Genomic DNA, 16,890 nt, shown 5'->3' on the forward strand with positions numbered 1-16,890 from the left:
TTGCTAGGATGATGTCATAGTAGCCCAAGATCTGACCCTCTTTCAATCCTCCCTGGTGCTGAAATAACCAGTTAATAGACTTCTATAGATCCAGGATCACACTGGGACTCGACCAACAGGCAGACAGCTGCAGACAAAAATTATGCTTCACATATCACCCCGATCTTGGATCTCTCCAACTCCCTCTGGAGCAGCTACTCAGTGGCCAGGCTGAACTTCAGACTCAGACTGAAGAAAAAAACCCTCCAATGCCTGAATAGTTCTTGTGCCCAGTAGGTGTCAGCACAAACCCAGTATTTAAACCTAGCTTGTGTTTGCTGTAAAGACCAAGGTGCAGACCCTTGGAAAAAGAGTTCCTTAAACAGGGCTGCTGCTTTATATTTCTGCTTCCTGCTCCTTAGCGCTCACATCCCCAGGAAAACAGGGTCTCATGGCAGGTATTACATCTCCATCCTTCCATTACTGATCTGAAAAGCCTATTAAGAGGAGAAACCATCTAGAGTTATTATAAGGGAGAAAAATCTGACTGTACCTTTCAACTCCATTAAAGCACATAGGATCAGGAGAACCTTTCAGAGGGACAGTGGGCACATCTATATGTGATGTTTACTGCGCAGTTGCCTAATTAACCATGCAGTAAACATCTTAGCATCTACACATGCACCCTTATTAGGGTGTACAAAACTAGTACACTGCAACAGGGTAGTACTTGTAAAAACTGCTCTGGAGTTTTTTGTGTGTGCAGTAGCATATGTGTAGATGCTGATCCAGCTGGCTGGGGCAGGAGGGTGCTTCAGTTCAGCACCTGCCTGCTGGCTAGCCATGCACTGAAGCACATTTGTGCCCCAGCCAGCCCCTCCACAGCACACTGAGCCCAGTTGGAGCAGCCCCTGGGCTGGCAGACTGACTCCTTGGACCCCCTGCCAGCCAGGACTGCTGCAACCTGGCTCAACATACTGTGTACAAATGGGTGCCAGACAGCAATAAGCTCTGGAGTGATAAGCTTATTGCTGTACATTAATAGGCACATGTAGATGCACCCAGTTTGTGGGATAATGATAGTTATTCTAATCAAAATAGAATTAAGCTACTAGTGTATCCTCAGCTGATATTGGAATTGGAATTCTCCACCTGTAATTCCATTCCATGACAATCCACTGCAAGGAAGGAGAAGACCACATGGCTTTAAGAAATTCAAGAGGCTACTCTTATGCAGTGTCTACAGATACAGACAGACACAGAAAGGAAGTAGTGTTGTGGGTTGGGCAAATTCATTTAAGGCAGTTGTAAGAGACAGTTAATGTCCCTGGTGAAACAGCAGCAGCCTCCAAACAAAAACACAGGCACATGACACTACCCAAAACAAAAGCATATGAAAGGCCACAGGAATTTGAACTACCTAGACCAAGGGACTGTGCTAGTTATTGGTTGCATAGGGAGCAAAGGTGTAACTGAGAGAATAAAGGGAATTTGAACAGAAACAGAGAAAAGTTCCTGAAACAGCTGGAGGAAGGATGAATACTATAGCAGCCTCGAGAAGGGTCTAACGAGGGCCTTTGGTCAGCTGCTGCCTAAAAAGGGATTGGAGCTGCTAGCCCAAAAGCTATTGCCAGTTGTTTGATTTCTTTTCCGTTTGGGGTAACTATGTTTTTATTTTTTGTAACTAAAGAGGTTTGTGTCAGTCTTCTGACAGACATCAATGTCTCCTCCTAGCTGATAAAACCCACAAGAACCTGACCTTTGACTGACCACTCAGGTCTGAATGGGGAATGGTAGAAAATCTCTTCTGTAAGTACAGATCAAATGACAGGGCCAGGATAAGGGAAGGTCAGATTGGAAAACCCTTTTTCTGGTTCAAACAGAAGGAGGCTGGCTGGTGTTTGACAGATCCTACAGGATGTAGAGCTGCTTGGAGGTGCGCTTGCCAATCAGAGACAGCTGCACTAGGAGCAGACAATAGCCTATGTTTAGACAGAGAGCAAGCACAGATAGCCTTTGCCATGGCCCCACAAGTACATATTGTCATGAAGCCACTCTTGAGTCTTAGACTGATCACTTATATCCACTCTGAGTTGCAGTAATAAACCTAAGATATCACTGTTGGGGAGTCCAGAAGTTCTGCAGATCATTCAGTAGATCCCCACCCAATCTGCAGAATCTCAGACTCCTACAGTCCAGCAGCACTTTTTTTGGCCTTGCAGGGTGTGGGTGGGGGAATCTTCTTAGGTCAGGGCTAAAATCAAGGTTTGGCATTACAAAGCAGTGAAACAGCACTCAATGTGCTAACATGGGCTGAAATTTCCTATGAGCCTAGCAAGTATTTTAACCTAACAGAAACCTCTGCTATGGCTCTGATGCCCTCCTCCAGTGAGGAGGTAGAACTAATAGCTCTCTGCACAGGGTGCACAAAGAGAGGGGGTGGTAACCCAACTGCATGTTCTTCCTTGCAAACCAACAAGCAAAGCTGCCCCACAGACTTAAAGGATAAGAGAATGAAAACTCCAGGAGGAAACCCAACATAGGCCAAAGCACTTACCGGCTACAAGGGGCTACAGTGACCACTATGGCTTTCAGGAACAAAATGGCGTCTTTAGGGCTGCAGCTGGTCTCTTTCCCAGATTTCAAAAGCCACATACCACATAAACACCAGCTAAACAAGTCTTCATAAAATGGGGAACTCAAAGCAGGACCTGCACTGAAGAGTGAGCAGTGGTAAGGAGTGCTGTATGAATGGTTAGGTTGGAATTCCCACCTGTGTGTGAGGGGTAGGGGTGAGTTAGATGATCTGAGACTGACTCAGTCAAAGCCTTCTGGGAGATTTACAGCTGCCTTTTGGTGTATCCTGCTTTGGCAGGTTTTGTACAATCATCAGCCAGGGTACTCCGTCGCCATCCTGTGACGTGCATGGTGCCAGCCTGCAGAGGCCTGTGCAGGGGTATGAAGAAAAAGGCCACACTCCACTGCTATGAGATTTTTATATCCTGGATCCCATGCAGTAGGTCACCCCTTTAAGGGTTTGTCTGCAAGGCAGACTCACCAGGCCTGCTAGCTCCCAAAACTGAAGGAACATAACCTTGTTGTGGGGGGCATTGCAGACAGGCTAATCAGCTTATAGGGCCAGAGCTAATGGGTCCTGTGGGGCTGCATCACACCAACACAGCTACCCTGTTTCTGGTTGGGGAACTAGCATGACTACATCCTAAGCGCACTCCCTCTTCCCCACTTCTGTGCAGCTGCACATCTCATACTGCTGCCCATAGGATAGCTCTGTTTCCCTGCACTCTCCTCTCCATCACAGCAGGTAGCTTAGCCTGTACCAGTACTCTTGGAATGGCATCATATCTTCCCTAGGCCAGCACCTATTCTTGGCACAGGGAAGGTGGCACAGAGCAAGGGAAGCTGGCCAATGGGGACACAGCTCCTGCAGGGACCCAGCTCTCCCTACAAGCAGCCCAGCAGCCACGGGAATGGAGCTTCCCTCCCCCACAGACCCATGGAAACCACATCTTTTCCTCTGGCACGTTCCTTCCACATCCCCTGCCTCTTCTAGGGTGAGGGGGGTTAGTGAGGAACTTCACAGCACTTCCTGGCCTTGGAATGGGGAGAGGGGGTCAAGTTCTATCTATAGTACCCGTCAGTGGCACTGCCAGTGAATCAGCCCAGCCAATTCGGTTCAGGTCCTCAGTGCAGTGTCAGTACACTATACTGGACTACCCCACTTTAGCAAAGCAACTCACAACGCCCCCTGCTGAGAGGGGGTCACTGCAGATATATCCTTAAATGGGGTAGCAAACACTGAACAGCATTAGCTAATCTATGGCAGCAGCTGGCCTGGCATGCAGGTGGCACACATGGTTTGGGGTGTCAGGCGGGCTGCCAGCTTTCTGCCTGGCAGCACATTACTGCTGACACAGTCCATCTTGCTCCCTATGCTCTGTGTTTCCGACAGAGCAAGACCAGTAAGGAGCTTTCATGCTGGAATCAGGTCTGCAGGTGACAGAGCTGGGGCATGACAGGGGAGAAAGCTGCAGCTGCATATATATGAGTGGCAGGGTTACCAACCATCTTTGTCCCTGCAGCACAGGCAAATGTCTCTCTCACAAGAAGAGCCCATGTGGCCTTCCTTGCACTTCCCAGCAGGTGAGGGCAGGGGCATGCTCATGCATACACATATGCACACCAAACCCATTGCTCAAACACTGAGGTCAGGCCACTGCTCTCTGGGCTAAATATTAGCCTAGCTTCACCCCTCCCAGGCACTGCTCTCCATGCAGGTGCATTTTCCCAGAATCCATAGTGTTCTGCCTGCCCACTTCGCATCCCAACCTGCCTGGAACATATGGCCTCAGGGACACCAGGCCAAGTGTTGACACAAAGCATTAAACATTTTCACTCTTTATTTAAAAACAAAACAAAACAAGTTCCCATTCTGGGTTCCCCTCATCTCCCATGTTTCTCTTGCTGGAGCATTTGCAGGTACAGTCTCCAGCCTCCTGCTCATGTGGAGAGAAAGTTCCTGTGTCCCAGACCCATGCCAGTGTCCTCCAACAAACAACAGCCAAGGGCTTGGTGCCATTCTGTGCATGCTTCCCCATCCCCAGCAATCCTAGATTTCACTGCCCCAGCGATGTGTCCTGCCATCCCCCCACGTGGGCACAGGAGACATGTCCTGGACATATCACTCTCAGCATATGCTTAAAGGAGGGCCAAGAATAGCTATACCAGTCTGTGCTCCTCAAATGGACCAACAAATGAGCCCTACGGGTCTCTGCTTTTCATCTGCGCAATCTGTAGGCTGTGTGTCCTGGTAGCTGGCTCAGTGCTGGAAGCGTGGGGAGCTGATGTGGGGCTGGTGGAAGGAGTGTGGTGCATAGAGCACATCTGGGTGAGGCGGTGGTGGGGGCGGCGAGGTCAGGATGGAGCAGAGGGGTTCGTGGGAGCTCAGCATTGAGGAAAAGTGCTTCATTTCCTCTGTCAGTTGCTTGATTTCCCTGCGCAGAGCAGCGTTCTGTCTCTCCAGGTCCTCACTCTCCTGAGGAGAGAAAACCAGCATGGGGCTATATTAGCAAGCCAAACTCAGATCAGCCACCAGGGCATAAGGTGAAGATATCCTGAGTGGGAGGTGGGCAGAGAAGTGGTGGGGGCACAGAGGGAGATATCAGCTTGGCAAAGCAGTGGCAGGAGAGTAGCTAGATTAATTCTCAGGGTGTGGGACTGTAGGGTGGCCTGGCTTCCATCTCTGTTATGATTATTCACTGGTCTTGCAGTGCCTAGAAGCGCCTAGGTCAGTGCTCCATTGTGCTGTGCACTGTACACATATGTAGGAAAATGGCAGTCTTTGCCCCAACACCTCTGCAATCCAAGGCACAAAATATAACAGCAGGGAGAAGTCAAACAAGCAGTGAGGAGGTATAGTGGGGGATGGGCGAGGATGTGCAGAGCTGTACACCAGGCTGGGGCAGCAATCACCACTCGGCACCTGCCTAACCGTTGGTTACCAGGCTGCAGTTTCCTGTGTGCTTTGTACCAGACACGTTTGAGGAGAGACTTGAAAGAAGAGGTGGTGGTGGCTTTACTGATCAATTGGTCTGTCTCAGTCGCCGAACCTCTGAAGTGCCTGGCTGCCTCTGCAGCATCTTGATGCTGGCAGAAAGGCTGAAGCCACTACTGGGGAACAGCTAGCCAGGATCCGGGGGCGGGGGTCGCAGACCTTCCCCTCTCTGCCCCAGAGAGTTTCCAAACTGACGTGCTTCCTGTAAACCCAGAGCAGAGCAAGGCCTGGGCAAATCCCCCTCCCCCGGCCAGATAGGGGCCTGCCACTAAGCCAGTGAAAGTCAGCCCTTGGCCCTGCTTTCTCCCCAGCAGCTTCTTACGAGAAGTGACAGCAACGTGTTCCCCGCCCAGGCACTTGCAGCTCCCTCTCACGCACGCACACCTCCCAAGCCGCAGTCCTGAGGCAGCCGAAGCTAGGGGGAGGGGTGGTGAATAACCGCCGTCTTTAACCAGAAAACCACCTGCCACAGGAAACCTGTCATTGCCCTGGAAAGAGAAGACTCACTGCTTCCTGATAGGGCCCAGGGAAAGCAGCCAGATAGATGGCAGGGGAAAGGGGGCAGGGGAAGAAACGTGCCAGAAGAAAAGAGAGAAACTGAGGCTTTAGGAGGACAAAAAGTAGTCACAGCAGCAGTGAGATGATAGTGATGACAGTAGTAATAATAATAATAATAATAATAATAGAGACTTTGCCTAAATAGTTCCTGAAGCTTCCGAGCCATACTGTCTGTAAAGTGCACCCCTAATGTGCAGCACTTCGAGGTGCACAGAAATATACACAATGGTCTGGGGAAGGACCTGAAGGTCCCTGTGTCCAGTTGAGCCAGGGGTGGGGGAATTAGCAAGGCAGAGGGCTGGAGCGCTGGTTGGAATTTAGCCAGGGCACCAGGCCAGCGACTCGTGAATAGTCTTGAATGACCAGCCACCATTCCCCACGTTCCACCTACCCCACCATCCCAGACAAGGCAAACCTTCCACATCTCTGTTCATCTTGTTGATATAGCTAGTGGCACTAGACTGATTTTTTAAGGTACCTTGCCTCATTATTGAGGCACTACATGCTAGTTAAATCATAGTCAGTATTTACAAAAATTGCTATCCTTGTGGGGCACCTACACGTATTAACTACTGCAGCAGGACTTTGACACAGGGAGAAGGGACCGCTCAGATAACTGGATTCCAGACAGTGGAATGCTCCACAGATCATAATCAAAGCTGCACCCAGCAACTGTTAGGGAGGTAGGGTGTAATTTGGGTGTTATAGGCCCATGGTGCTTCACTCCACTCCAGAAATAAGCCACTGCATCCTGAACCATTTAGAGTCTTTGAGTCTTTTTAAAAGGTAGCCCAAAGCTTACAGTGGCCCAGATTAACCTGTGAAATTTTACATCGACCAGGAAAACTCACCAAATCTGAGGCACCTGGAGATGAACAGCACTTGGGGATCCCATAGCAGTAGGTGAATCTAATAGGATCCAAAGACCAGACCAATATTGGCAAAGATTTAACATCTACCTTTGTCTCTTGTCTCTGTCCCATTTCCCCAGCTGTCTCCATGCTTGCTATCATTCATTCTGCCTTACCTAGACCGAGCCAAGTTGCTTTGCTACCAAGCATACTGCTTGCCATGCACCAGAAGAGCAGAGTATGTAGAATCAGTGTCATGTGCATTGTGGTAATACTGCAAGCTAGATGCCTCACTTTCTCTGCCAGGAAAAGTGGCCAGGAGAACCCTAGAGATGAGTCCCTGTCTGCCACCATCCTCTGAATGTCTTGGAGAAGAAGTAAAAAACAGACAGAGAGGCCACCCCATCTGCTGCCTGTGGCAGATCAAGTTACCCTAAAGCCTGGCCTGTGGGTACTGCAGGCTGATGACACAGCTAACAAAATCAGCCTAGGGCAGTGTCCACCTCTAAAGCACCATGAATAGGGAGAGACCCCTTTGTCCTATACCCAGGTCTAAATGAGGACCAGCAGGATGCAATAAAAGCTGTTCAAACATCAAGTTCTAGATTCTCCCCAGAGTGGGGACAGATGGAGAGCATAAAGACCATTAAGGATGGTGGAAATTTTCTTAAGCAGAGTCCTGACTGTGCCCTGCTTAAAGGGCCTTCCCTCCTGAAGGATGCCAGACAATCTACACCACTGCTGGACATAGCAGTAAACTGCTGAACCTCCATCAATAGCTAAGTTCTGCTCAGAAGGATGAGGCAGTATCTCTCATATGCACATAAGATTTCACATATCAAAATACAGACAGAAAAGGAGTCAGGCTCTTCCACTATGGCCATGCTCCCTAACTGCTAGCCTTCCTGCCTGCCCAGAGCCACACAGAGGCAGTTCTATGGGGGCAATGCCATGGTGGGGGGGAGCAAGGCAACCACTCTGGGCACAGAAGCAAAGGGGCGCCAACAGGCACTGTCCAGCCTGGGCGGGGCGTGGGATGGAGCCATGAGCGGCTCATTTTGAGGGGCACGGGAACTTGGGAAGGGCAGCTCCTGCCACTGCATGCACTCCCAGGCAAGTATGGGGGGTGGGCATGTGTCCCCCGTGGGGCGAGGATAGGCTGCCACTACAGGCTTTGCCCCGGCGCCAAACCTTGTTGCTAGGGCACTGCATGGGGGGGATGAGATGGGATAGGATGACTAAGTAACAGTGAGACAGAGGCAGAATTTATGCCAGATGTCAGGGAAGCCTCCAGACACTTCAAGTATTTAGCTCTGGTATTGTCTCCCAAGGGAAGTGGTGCCAACCCCTCCACTGGGGATGTTTAAGATTAAACTGGACAAAACAATAATAAGCTTACAATGGGTTATTAGCCAATGTAGACCCAGGAAATGGATTGAAGGAGACCTACCTGGGCTTTTCTAGCACTAGAGCTTGATTCTGTACTGTTCTGTGCATTATAACATCAATTTACACCAGGACAAAGGGAAGGTAAAATGCTAGTGAGTCAAACTGGTCGCATTCTGTACTCTCTTCCTGTGGAGATGAGTAATTGCATGAGGTTCAAAGCCAAGAGGAGTCTGGCCCTGACTCTTCTGGCTTTTAAAGAATTATTGACAGCATCTATCACAAGACGCCACAAAAGTAACCTGACAACTTCAGGATAAGAGGTAAAAATCTGGACCTGAATTAAGAAGTGGGTAAAAAGGTGGCCTACATGGGTGATTTTCAGCACAAACAGATGACAGTGAGGTCCACGGGGCACAAGATGTAGCAAAAGGGTGGTTCACTGTATTTCTTGGGGAGCTGGAAGGGGTGGGAACACGCGTAGGTGGAATTGGAGTGACCCCACCACACTGAGGAAATGGGCAGGTGATCTTCATTGTGGCCAGGCCCAAGGGGCGCACATACAGTTTGGAAAGACAGGCAGATGTCAGGGAAAAACATGACCTTTGTGTGTAGCTCAATCGAGGCATCTGCTCAGGGCACAGCAGTGATGCAAAGGGCAGAAAAACGGCCCCACTCTGCTGCTATTGAAGCAAATGGCAAAATTTCCATTGGCATCAACAGGCCTCTCAGAGCACGAACAAGAGTGCAACAAACTGAGGAGGGGAAGCCTAGAGGAGGGCATCCCCTGAGGAGATGTCCAACAGTGCCCGCAGTTCATCTAGAAAGAAATCTTCTGGCCGCTTGGCCAAGCTACCTAGCCCCTGCTCTCCAGCTACTGGTAGTGCTGTCAGTAGCACCCTACGGTGGCCCAGGCCCGAAGCCCAGCTCTGCTGCACTCCTTAGTGCTGAAGTACATTCCCTAACATGTGCATGCAGTGATCTGGGACAGGTTGAGAAGGGAGGCTCTTACCAAGTGAAGCGTGTCTGCCTTCTGAGTCTGCCTCTGCCGGCTCTTCTGGGCAGCAATGCGGTTCTTCTCCCGTCTCTGGACTTTCCTCATGTCGTCAGAAGAGTCCTGAAACACAGAGAGCCCGGGAATGACATGGGCATTGCCTCCCTTCCACTCCCACAGAGGCACAGGGGCGGGGATGCGGGGGCAGCGCAGAACAGCCCTGAGCCAACATTCCTCTCAGCAGAGATCACGCCAGCCTCTCCCCTGCTCCACAGGACATGCGCTCCCGTCTGACACACAGCATCAGCTTAAGACCAGGTCAGGGGTGCTCCCCTTCCCTACAAGGCCCTTGACATCCCAACCCTGGGGCAAGCCTATGACCCTCCATGTTCTGACAGAACAGGGAAATGAACCATCCACAGGCTCCATGGTGCAGGTCTGAAGAATCACAAAAGTGAAAGACCAGACAAACCCACCAGCTCATCTCCTCTAGCCCCAGGAGAGCCACTGCTCAGCCCTGCTAGATAAGCTCAGCTTTATCATCTTTTCCCAGAACCTGGTCCCTCCAGGCCTCCTGATTGTTGCAGGTGCTTTCTCTGAGCTCCCTGTATTTTAGTCTCTCATGACTGATCACATAAGGCTCAGAGCAGGCTGCAATGTTCCAGGTCATATCTGCACTAGTTACACAGATACGGCTTTGCTTTTCCTGGCCTGGGACATGAGCCTCTCACAGCCGGCTCTGCTGAGCTGGCACCCTCCCACTCTGCCCTGACAGCTAGAACTCCCTCCAGACCCTTTCATCTCCTCCCCAGATACTGGCATTGATGCCTCACTGGGCTCACTGACATCTACCCCGCCCCCTCCCTCTCACCAGGGAAATGCCGCCACTAAAGTTCTCTCTGGCCTACCAATCTGTCCACATCCTCCTACCCCCCACCTTGTGATCTTTCCATTTCATCACAGTTCAACTTCTTGCCCTTCCCTTCAGGGCCTTCCTAACCCCACCTCTGGTAGGTCTGCTGGCTGGTCTCTTGCCACGCCACACCAAGCTCTGTTCCAATATGCCTCTTGAATACTTCTCCCTTGATTGCTTTGTGCTTGCTTGCTTTCCTTCTTTCCCTCTCTCATCCAGCACACTGCGTGCCAGCTCGGGTCTGTCTGCCCAGGGTCTGTCTGGGAGTTCCTCAGGGTGACGACTCTCCTGCCCCATGCCATGCTGTTGGCACTTGGCAGATAATGCATGGTAACATTACAAATATTCAGAGGGGCCAGAAATACTGGGGATATATGTTAAATGAAGCTAGTGTAGGCCATGGCAGGCATGCTACAGGGCAGATGGAAAGATATATGGAAGAGGCCAACTCACAGGACTCCTCCATCATACACCACTCACTGAGGAAGAGTTTAAGGGGGCTAACAGCAGAGCACGTACAAAGAGCAGCCCTGAACAGACAGGTGGAGCAACCTCCAAGGGAGGCAGGAAGGATTCAGATTCATCAAAAGATCCTGATTATATGGGGGGGAGGGCAGACTCTGACCCCTGAGGGGTCTCCCAGTTGGCTGAATGCCTTGTGCCCATGCCTTGTGCCTCCACATCCAGCAGCAGGGGGCTCATAAGCCCTCAGGTGCTCTGGTCTAATGAGGTTCCTTCTCGCTCTGTTCAGTTATTGACATCCCTGGTCTGGAGCTTGCCCCTGCAAGAGATCTCTCTGCGCCTCTCCCTGGGCTGGTTCCTAGAAAGCCCTGCCTCTTGTACAGTGGATGAGTGCATGTCTCTAGCCCTCACTGAGGATCCCCTCCAATGCCAGCTGCTTTCTGCCCCCCAGGAGCTGATTGAAGAGGAGAGCCCAGAAGCAAACAATTCAAAGTGTTACCTGCTTGCTGGGTGGGGGAGACTGGCTGAAGCTGCTGGAGTCACTGCTGTCCGAGCTATGGGGCATGGCTCCTGCCTCCCTCTGTCAAGGTCTCTTTGGCTTCCTTTCTGTCCTCTGTACTCTTGGTGTCTTCTGCTTTTACTCTCCCCGCTCCTGTGTCCTCCTCTTTCTCCCCTGAGCAATCTCTTTGCCTCTGTCCCCCAGCCTGTCTCTTTGGCAGGCTGTGGCTCTCCCTTGCCCAGTATCACTTTCTCTGCTGTGCACCCTGGTCCTGCCTGGTGTCTCTCCTCTCACAGAGTAATTGCACTCTGCAGTAATATGTCAGTGTCTTTAGGCTCTGGCCCTCTGTGGTTTCTCAGAATATATGGGGACGCAAGCTGAAAGTCACATGGGCGGAAACTTTAGATGAAGAGAAGAGTTGCATTCAAAAGAAAAAAAAATTGCATCTGGGAAAACGAGCTTCAAAATAGCCCAGAAAAACCCCAACACCTTCGAGTGGTTTAAAAACAGTGGTGAGATGGGTTTCTACAGAGAGAAAACAGCAGAACGGGGGAAGGAGAAAAAAACCCCGTGCTGCCTGTGAAACTCAGACCCTCAAAGGAGGCTGGGGAGGCGGGGAGGAAGTGCTTGCAGGAACTGTAGAAAATTCCAGAGAGGCAGGGGAAGCAGAGCCGACTGCTCAGGTGTGTACATGTGAGCAGTAAGCCCCTGGGACTCCCTTTGCTGTCCTCTATGAACTCCTCACTAAGCCCTACTGGGGAAATTCCCAAGCAGATTTTTATTCTCCACCAAACACCTAACACTTAGTGCCAGGGCTTGCACAGACCCCAGGAAACAACTGAGAGCCCTTGGTAGACTTGCTTACAAGGGATCTGATATGTTGTGGGTTCAGCAACAACACTCTGGACACTGCTATGCTGAACTAACAGTTATTTATTATTATAAAAGAAGATAAAATGGGAGAAGTTGGTTTGTCCATAGTAAAAATTCCAAGAAGGGGTTTATGGTCTGTTCGGATTTTGAATTTGTGGCCATAAACATAGTTGTGAAATTTGTTAACTCCTGCAATGATTGCCAATGCTTCTTTATTGATCTGTATGTAATTCCTCTCACCTGAAGTCATTGTTCTTGAGTAAAAAGCAATGGTGCGTCCATGCTGTCAGGCAAGGTGTGACTGAGGACAGCACCAGCACCAAATGGCAAGTCATCACAAGTAATGGACAGAAGCTTCTTCTCATCACAGTGAACAAGGACAGAGTCTGATGTCAGCAACTTCTTGATGCCCTGGAAGGCTTCATTGTGCTGGCAAGTCCACGTCCACTGAGCTACTTTATCCAGTAAGCAATGAAGGGGCTCTGCTATGGTGGCTTTGCCTTTCAAAAAGATGTTATAAAAGTTGAGAAGTCCTAAGAATGCTTGAAGATCCTGTCTTCATTTTGGTATAGGGACATCATGTATTGCTTTTACCTTGTCTTCAACTGGGTGAATGCCAGAAGCATCAATTTGATATCTCAGAAAGTTGATACTGGAAACTCCCAGTTCACATTTATCTCTTTTTACTCTGATACCTGCTTTATCAAATCTCTGTAAAACTTCTCAGTGAGTTTCTCTCTGCACGGTCCCATGAGCAACACATCATCAAGGTATGGAACAACCCCAAGAATTCCTGCTAGCATTTTCTCCACGAACTGCTGGAAAATACCTGGTGCCACAGAAATTCCAAACTGGAGGTGCTTGACACGGACACTCCCCAGTGTGTAACTATTGTTTGGGCCTCAGCAGCCTTGTCATCCACTATCAATTGCTGATAGGCTTGAGCATGGTCAAGTTTGGCAAAAACCCTCCCTCCTGCAAGAACAGACAGTAACTGGTTAATGGGAGGCACTGGGTGCGGATCCTGATTAAGTGCTTTATTAACAATACACTTATAATCCCCACAGATGCAAATACTTCTGTTAGGTTTTAAATCAGGAACAATTGGTGTGGCCCAGCTTGTATGTACGATTGGCTCAAGGACCCCTTGCATGATAAGTTGATCTAATTCTGCATCAGTTTTCAGCCACATGAAAGGTACAGTCCGAGCCTTCATAAAGATAGGGGCTATGGCAGGATCCATTTGGAATGTCACAGGTGGACCACAGTAAGTTCCTAATTACTTGGAGAATACCTGGGGAAACTCCCTTGCAAGCCTTTCCAGACTTTCTGTGTAGAGACTGTGTACGTCTTGCATACTGATTCCCAATAGTGAAAACCAATTTCTCCCCAGAAGACTTCTGCGGGAACCCTTAGTGACAATGAGGGATAGATGCTGTCTAACAGATCCATACTGGACAGTGACACTGCAGCTACCCAAAGTTTCCGCAATCTGTCCATTGAAGTCACGCAGGCAACACTCAGGTTTCACTAACTTGGGGAGAGAGTGCCGAAACAACTGGAAGTATGTGTTTTCATCTATGAGGGATACTTCTGAACCCAAGTCCACTTCCGTTTTGCACTTCTCTCCATTTATTACTATAGTTGCAATCATCTCAGAACCTTGAGTTTCGACAACACCAACACTTTGAATCAAATATGGTTTTTATACCTCACATCCTGGGGAGGATTCTAATCTGTGAGTGGATTGGGAGTGAATACATTTGCCACAGTCTTTTTGTGTCCCACCATTGGCCTTCAAGCAACAAACCCTCTCTGTGCAGCCCTTCTTCTTGTAGGCATGACACTCCACGTCCCTAAACCTGCGCTCCCTTCGTCTATGTTGGCTGCCACAACTCAAACATGTCTGTGGATTAACTGGTTTGCATGGTGCTGTTGGTGAGGGTCTAATCTGCTGAATTTTCTGGTGATGATCTGATTCTTGATCTTTTTGGAATAAGTGGACATTGCTGGAGAAAGCCTGGCAAATTCCCCTCACCTTATAGGATTCTGCTTCAGCTGCCAAGGCTTTTTCTTGTGCAGTAGCCAAGGTCAAATTTGGTTCAAAGAGCAGGCAACATTGTTGGGTTGTTTCATCTTGAACCCCACAAATAAGACGGTTGTGAAGCAGGCCATCCAGGAGTTCCCCAAACTCACAAAATTCGGCAAGGCAATGGAGCTCAGCCAGGAAATCTGCTATGCCTTTGCTGGCCTTTTGGTTCCATTTAAAAAAAAATGAAATCTCTGCAGGGTAACAGATAGCCTTGGGCAAAAATGTGCCTTTAGCAGGGCAATTAGTTCAGCATAAGACTTAGCATTTGGTAAGGCAGATGCTGTGAGGGAATGAACAGTGGCAAATGTTTTAGCACCACAGACTGTCAGGAGGATCGCGCACTTCTGTGCTGGATTTTCCACTTTGTTGGCTTCCAGGTAATAGGACAGCCTCTCAGCACAAGAGTCCCAAGAAGTCAGCTGGCTCACATCAGATTCTTCTATGTGAACCAATGTGGCTATTTTAACTAACATCAGCCATATTAGAGAGAAAATAATAATACGTAAAAAAACATTCCCTCTGATCTCACACACAGCCTGGTCTCAGAATGGTATCCCACAATCTAGGGGTGTCTTGTTAGCAAAGGATCCCATCCTTGTTGCCAGATGCTATGTTGTGGGTTCAACAACACCACTCTGGTCACTGCTGTGTTGAACTAACATTTATTATTATAACTCTCTGGAATCATACCCAGGGTGGATCTTAACAGTTGCATCAGTATATGCATACAGATCTTACACTTGGCTCTGCCTCTGACTTGACCCACTCCAGTCCTGTGGAGGGAGAGGAACCAAGAATGCCTCTGGCTCCTCACAGCAGGGAACATGGAGTCCCCAGTGCTGTAAAACTGCCAGAAGTAAAGTGAACCCTGCAGTGCTGACCAGGAGGACTTTGGCCTTAAAGGGACAGTACAAAGAAAACACAGTAAGACACAACAGGATGCTTGTGCCACTTGTTCAGATCACTGGTACAGAAGGTTTTGAGTGCCAAGCCCACCCAGAAAGAGGGAGCCCAACAAACCCAGGAGATCTAACTCCTAGTCCCTACACTCTACCTACTAGACTGCGCTCCCTCTAGGAGCTGGGACCAAGAATCCAGCCTCCTCTTGACTCTTCTATTAACCCATTCTTCTTCACAGAGCTAGCAGTATAACCCAGGATATCAGATTCCCAGACCATAATTTAAGGGCTGGTATAGCACTTCCAGAGACAGTACTAATCCATGCTGCCCAGAAGACTCTAGGTAGTGCCTGATGTAGGGCTGTGTCCAAGAAGTAAAGCACCTCTGGTCTTATCTGCTCACAGCTGCCCTTTGACCACCCCCAGATAGGAGCAGCGGAAGGCCTGGGATGTTGAAGTTGTCTGAGACTTTTGTTTTTGTTGTTCTGTGCTAAAAATGTCGTTAAAAATAAATTCAACATGGGCCCAATTCACCTCTGTGCCAGCACTGTGTTTGGGGTGGGCTCCAGGGAACTGTATGGAGGTGAAGACTGTGTCATTTTGCATTTCCCCGATCTGGGCTGGCTACAGGCTTCTGTAGTCTTCGGTGGCACATAAAGCAAGAAGGTGCGGATCAGACTAGAAGAAGCCTATAGTGCAGTCCTGAGGTAACCAGGAGGTATTAGGCTACCAGCTTGGGCAAAGTGAATTTTAATAGTAGTATCCTACAGTTTAGGGCTGTGAAGACTGGCAGAGCTGATTGGGGATCAGGTCTGGAATAACAGAGAGAAATCAGAACTAAAACACATTAAGGGAGTTTCAGGGACATCTAGAACAACACCCCTAAGCATTGTGTTCCCCTGTTTTCATCAGCAATGGGTGTGAGAAAAATCCCGCTTTGAAGGAGAAGACTGGTCATAAGTATTGGGTGCTAATATATAGCCTTCTCCACCCTATCATTTGATATCTGCTTATCCATGTAAAATCCCCCAGAAGGTAGGGAAGTGCTAGTCCAGTTTAGAGATGAGGAACTACAGTGCAGAGACTGAAATTTACTTTTCCAAATGTGGCACTGGGTTGGAGTTCCTCAAGTTTAGTTTGCTGAACCTCAGATACCTTGAAGTAACCTAATTTTCAAAAACGCTAACCCTAAACATCAGCACTCTTAAAGTGTCATCTGTTGGGCCCCCAGCAATGGTGTACGCAGTCTGTATTCAGTCAGCTCCATCTTCCCATGTGCTGCTTCTTGTCTTCTCACATGGCAAACTGTTTGGCCAAGGACCGTATCTTCACACATTGGTACAGTGCCTAGCATAAATGGATCCATACTCCGGCTGGGGCCCCTCAGCCTTTTCATGGTATGAAGATTAAAAACCACAACTCCTATGGACAGCTGAGGCTGCTAATTTGCCTAACCCATCACTGCTCTCTATATCATTTACCCAAACGGTTTATTAAAGAGGCCATCCTTAATAGACTGGCCGATGCCAGGATCCTAAGGGATAGCCACCACGGCTTTGTTGCAGGTAGGTCTTACTTAACCAATCTCATTTCCTTCTACGACCAGGTGACCTATCACCTGGACAAGGGAGAAAAGATTGATGTCATATATCTTGACTTCAAAAAAGCCTTCGATCTGGTATCCCATGATCACCTCTTGGAGAAACTGGCCAATTGTGGCCTTGGGTCCACCATGATCCGCTGGCTGGGAAATTGGCTCCATGGTCGGACCAAGTGGGTAGTAATTGATGGAAGTCAATTGTCATGTTGTCC

The 16,890-nt window shown here is 49.1% G+C and overlaps 1 protein-coding gene and 1 long non-coding RNA gene across 2 annotated transcripts in view; one reads left to right on the forward strand and one right to left on the reverse strand.

The window, feature by feature from the left end:
- Positions 1-4,366: 4,366 nt before the first annotated feature.
- Positions 4,367-12,113, reverse strand: BATF (basic leucine zipper ATF-like transcription factor). Its single transcript, XM_019518783.1, has 3 exons — positions 11,215-12,113; positions 9,359-9,463; positions 4,367-5,032 (listed from the first exon to the last, which is right to left on the reverse strand). Exons 1-3 carry the CDS (start codon positions 11,278-11,280, stop codon positions 4,817-4,819), a joined length of 387 nt encoding a protein of 128 aa, XP_019374328.1. The 5' UTR covers positions 11,281-12,113; the 3' UTR covers positions 4,367-4,816.
- Positions 12,114-12,364: 251 nt separating this feature from the next.
- LOC109298607 overlaps positions 12,365-16,890 on the forward strand; it is a 7,979-nt gene continuing 3,453 nt past the window's right edge. Inside the window, exon 1 of the long non-coding RNA XR_002097663.1 lies at positions 12,365-12,551. This is a non-coding gene — a long non-coding RNA (uncharacterized LOC109298607). The remainder of the gene's footprint in view (positions 12,552-16,890) is intronic.

This window comes from Gavialis gangeticus, unplaced genomic scaffold, assembly GCF_001723915.1.
Source record: "Gavialis gangeticus isolate Ggan-Ray unplaced genomic scaffold, GavGan_comp1, whole genome shotgun sequence".
In the NCBI taxonomy this organism is placed as follows: domain Eukaryota; kingdom Metazoa; phylum Chordata; order Crocodylia; family Gavialidae; genus Gavialis; species Gavialis gangeticus.

Coding starts and splice junctions, on each gene's coding strand:
- BATF (XM_019518783.1), bottom strand. CDS start 11,280: ATGCCCCATAGCTCGGACAGCAGTGACTCCAGCAGCTTCAGCCAGTCT. Junction 9,464..11,214: donor CTCCCCCACCCAGCAAGCAG/GTAACACTTTGA, acceptor TCTGTGTTTCAG/GACTCTTCTGACGACATGAG. Junction 5,033..9,358: donor AGGCAGACACGCTTCACTTG/GTAAGAGCCTCC, acceptor TTCTCTCCTCAG/GAGAGTGAGGACCTGGAGAG.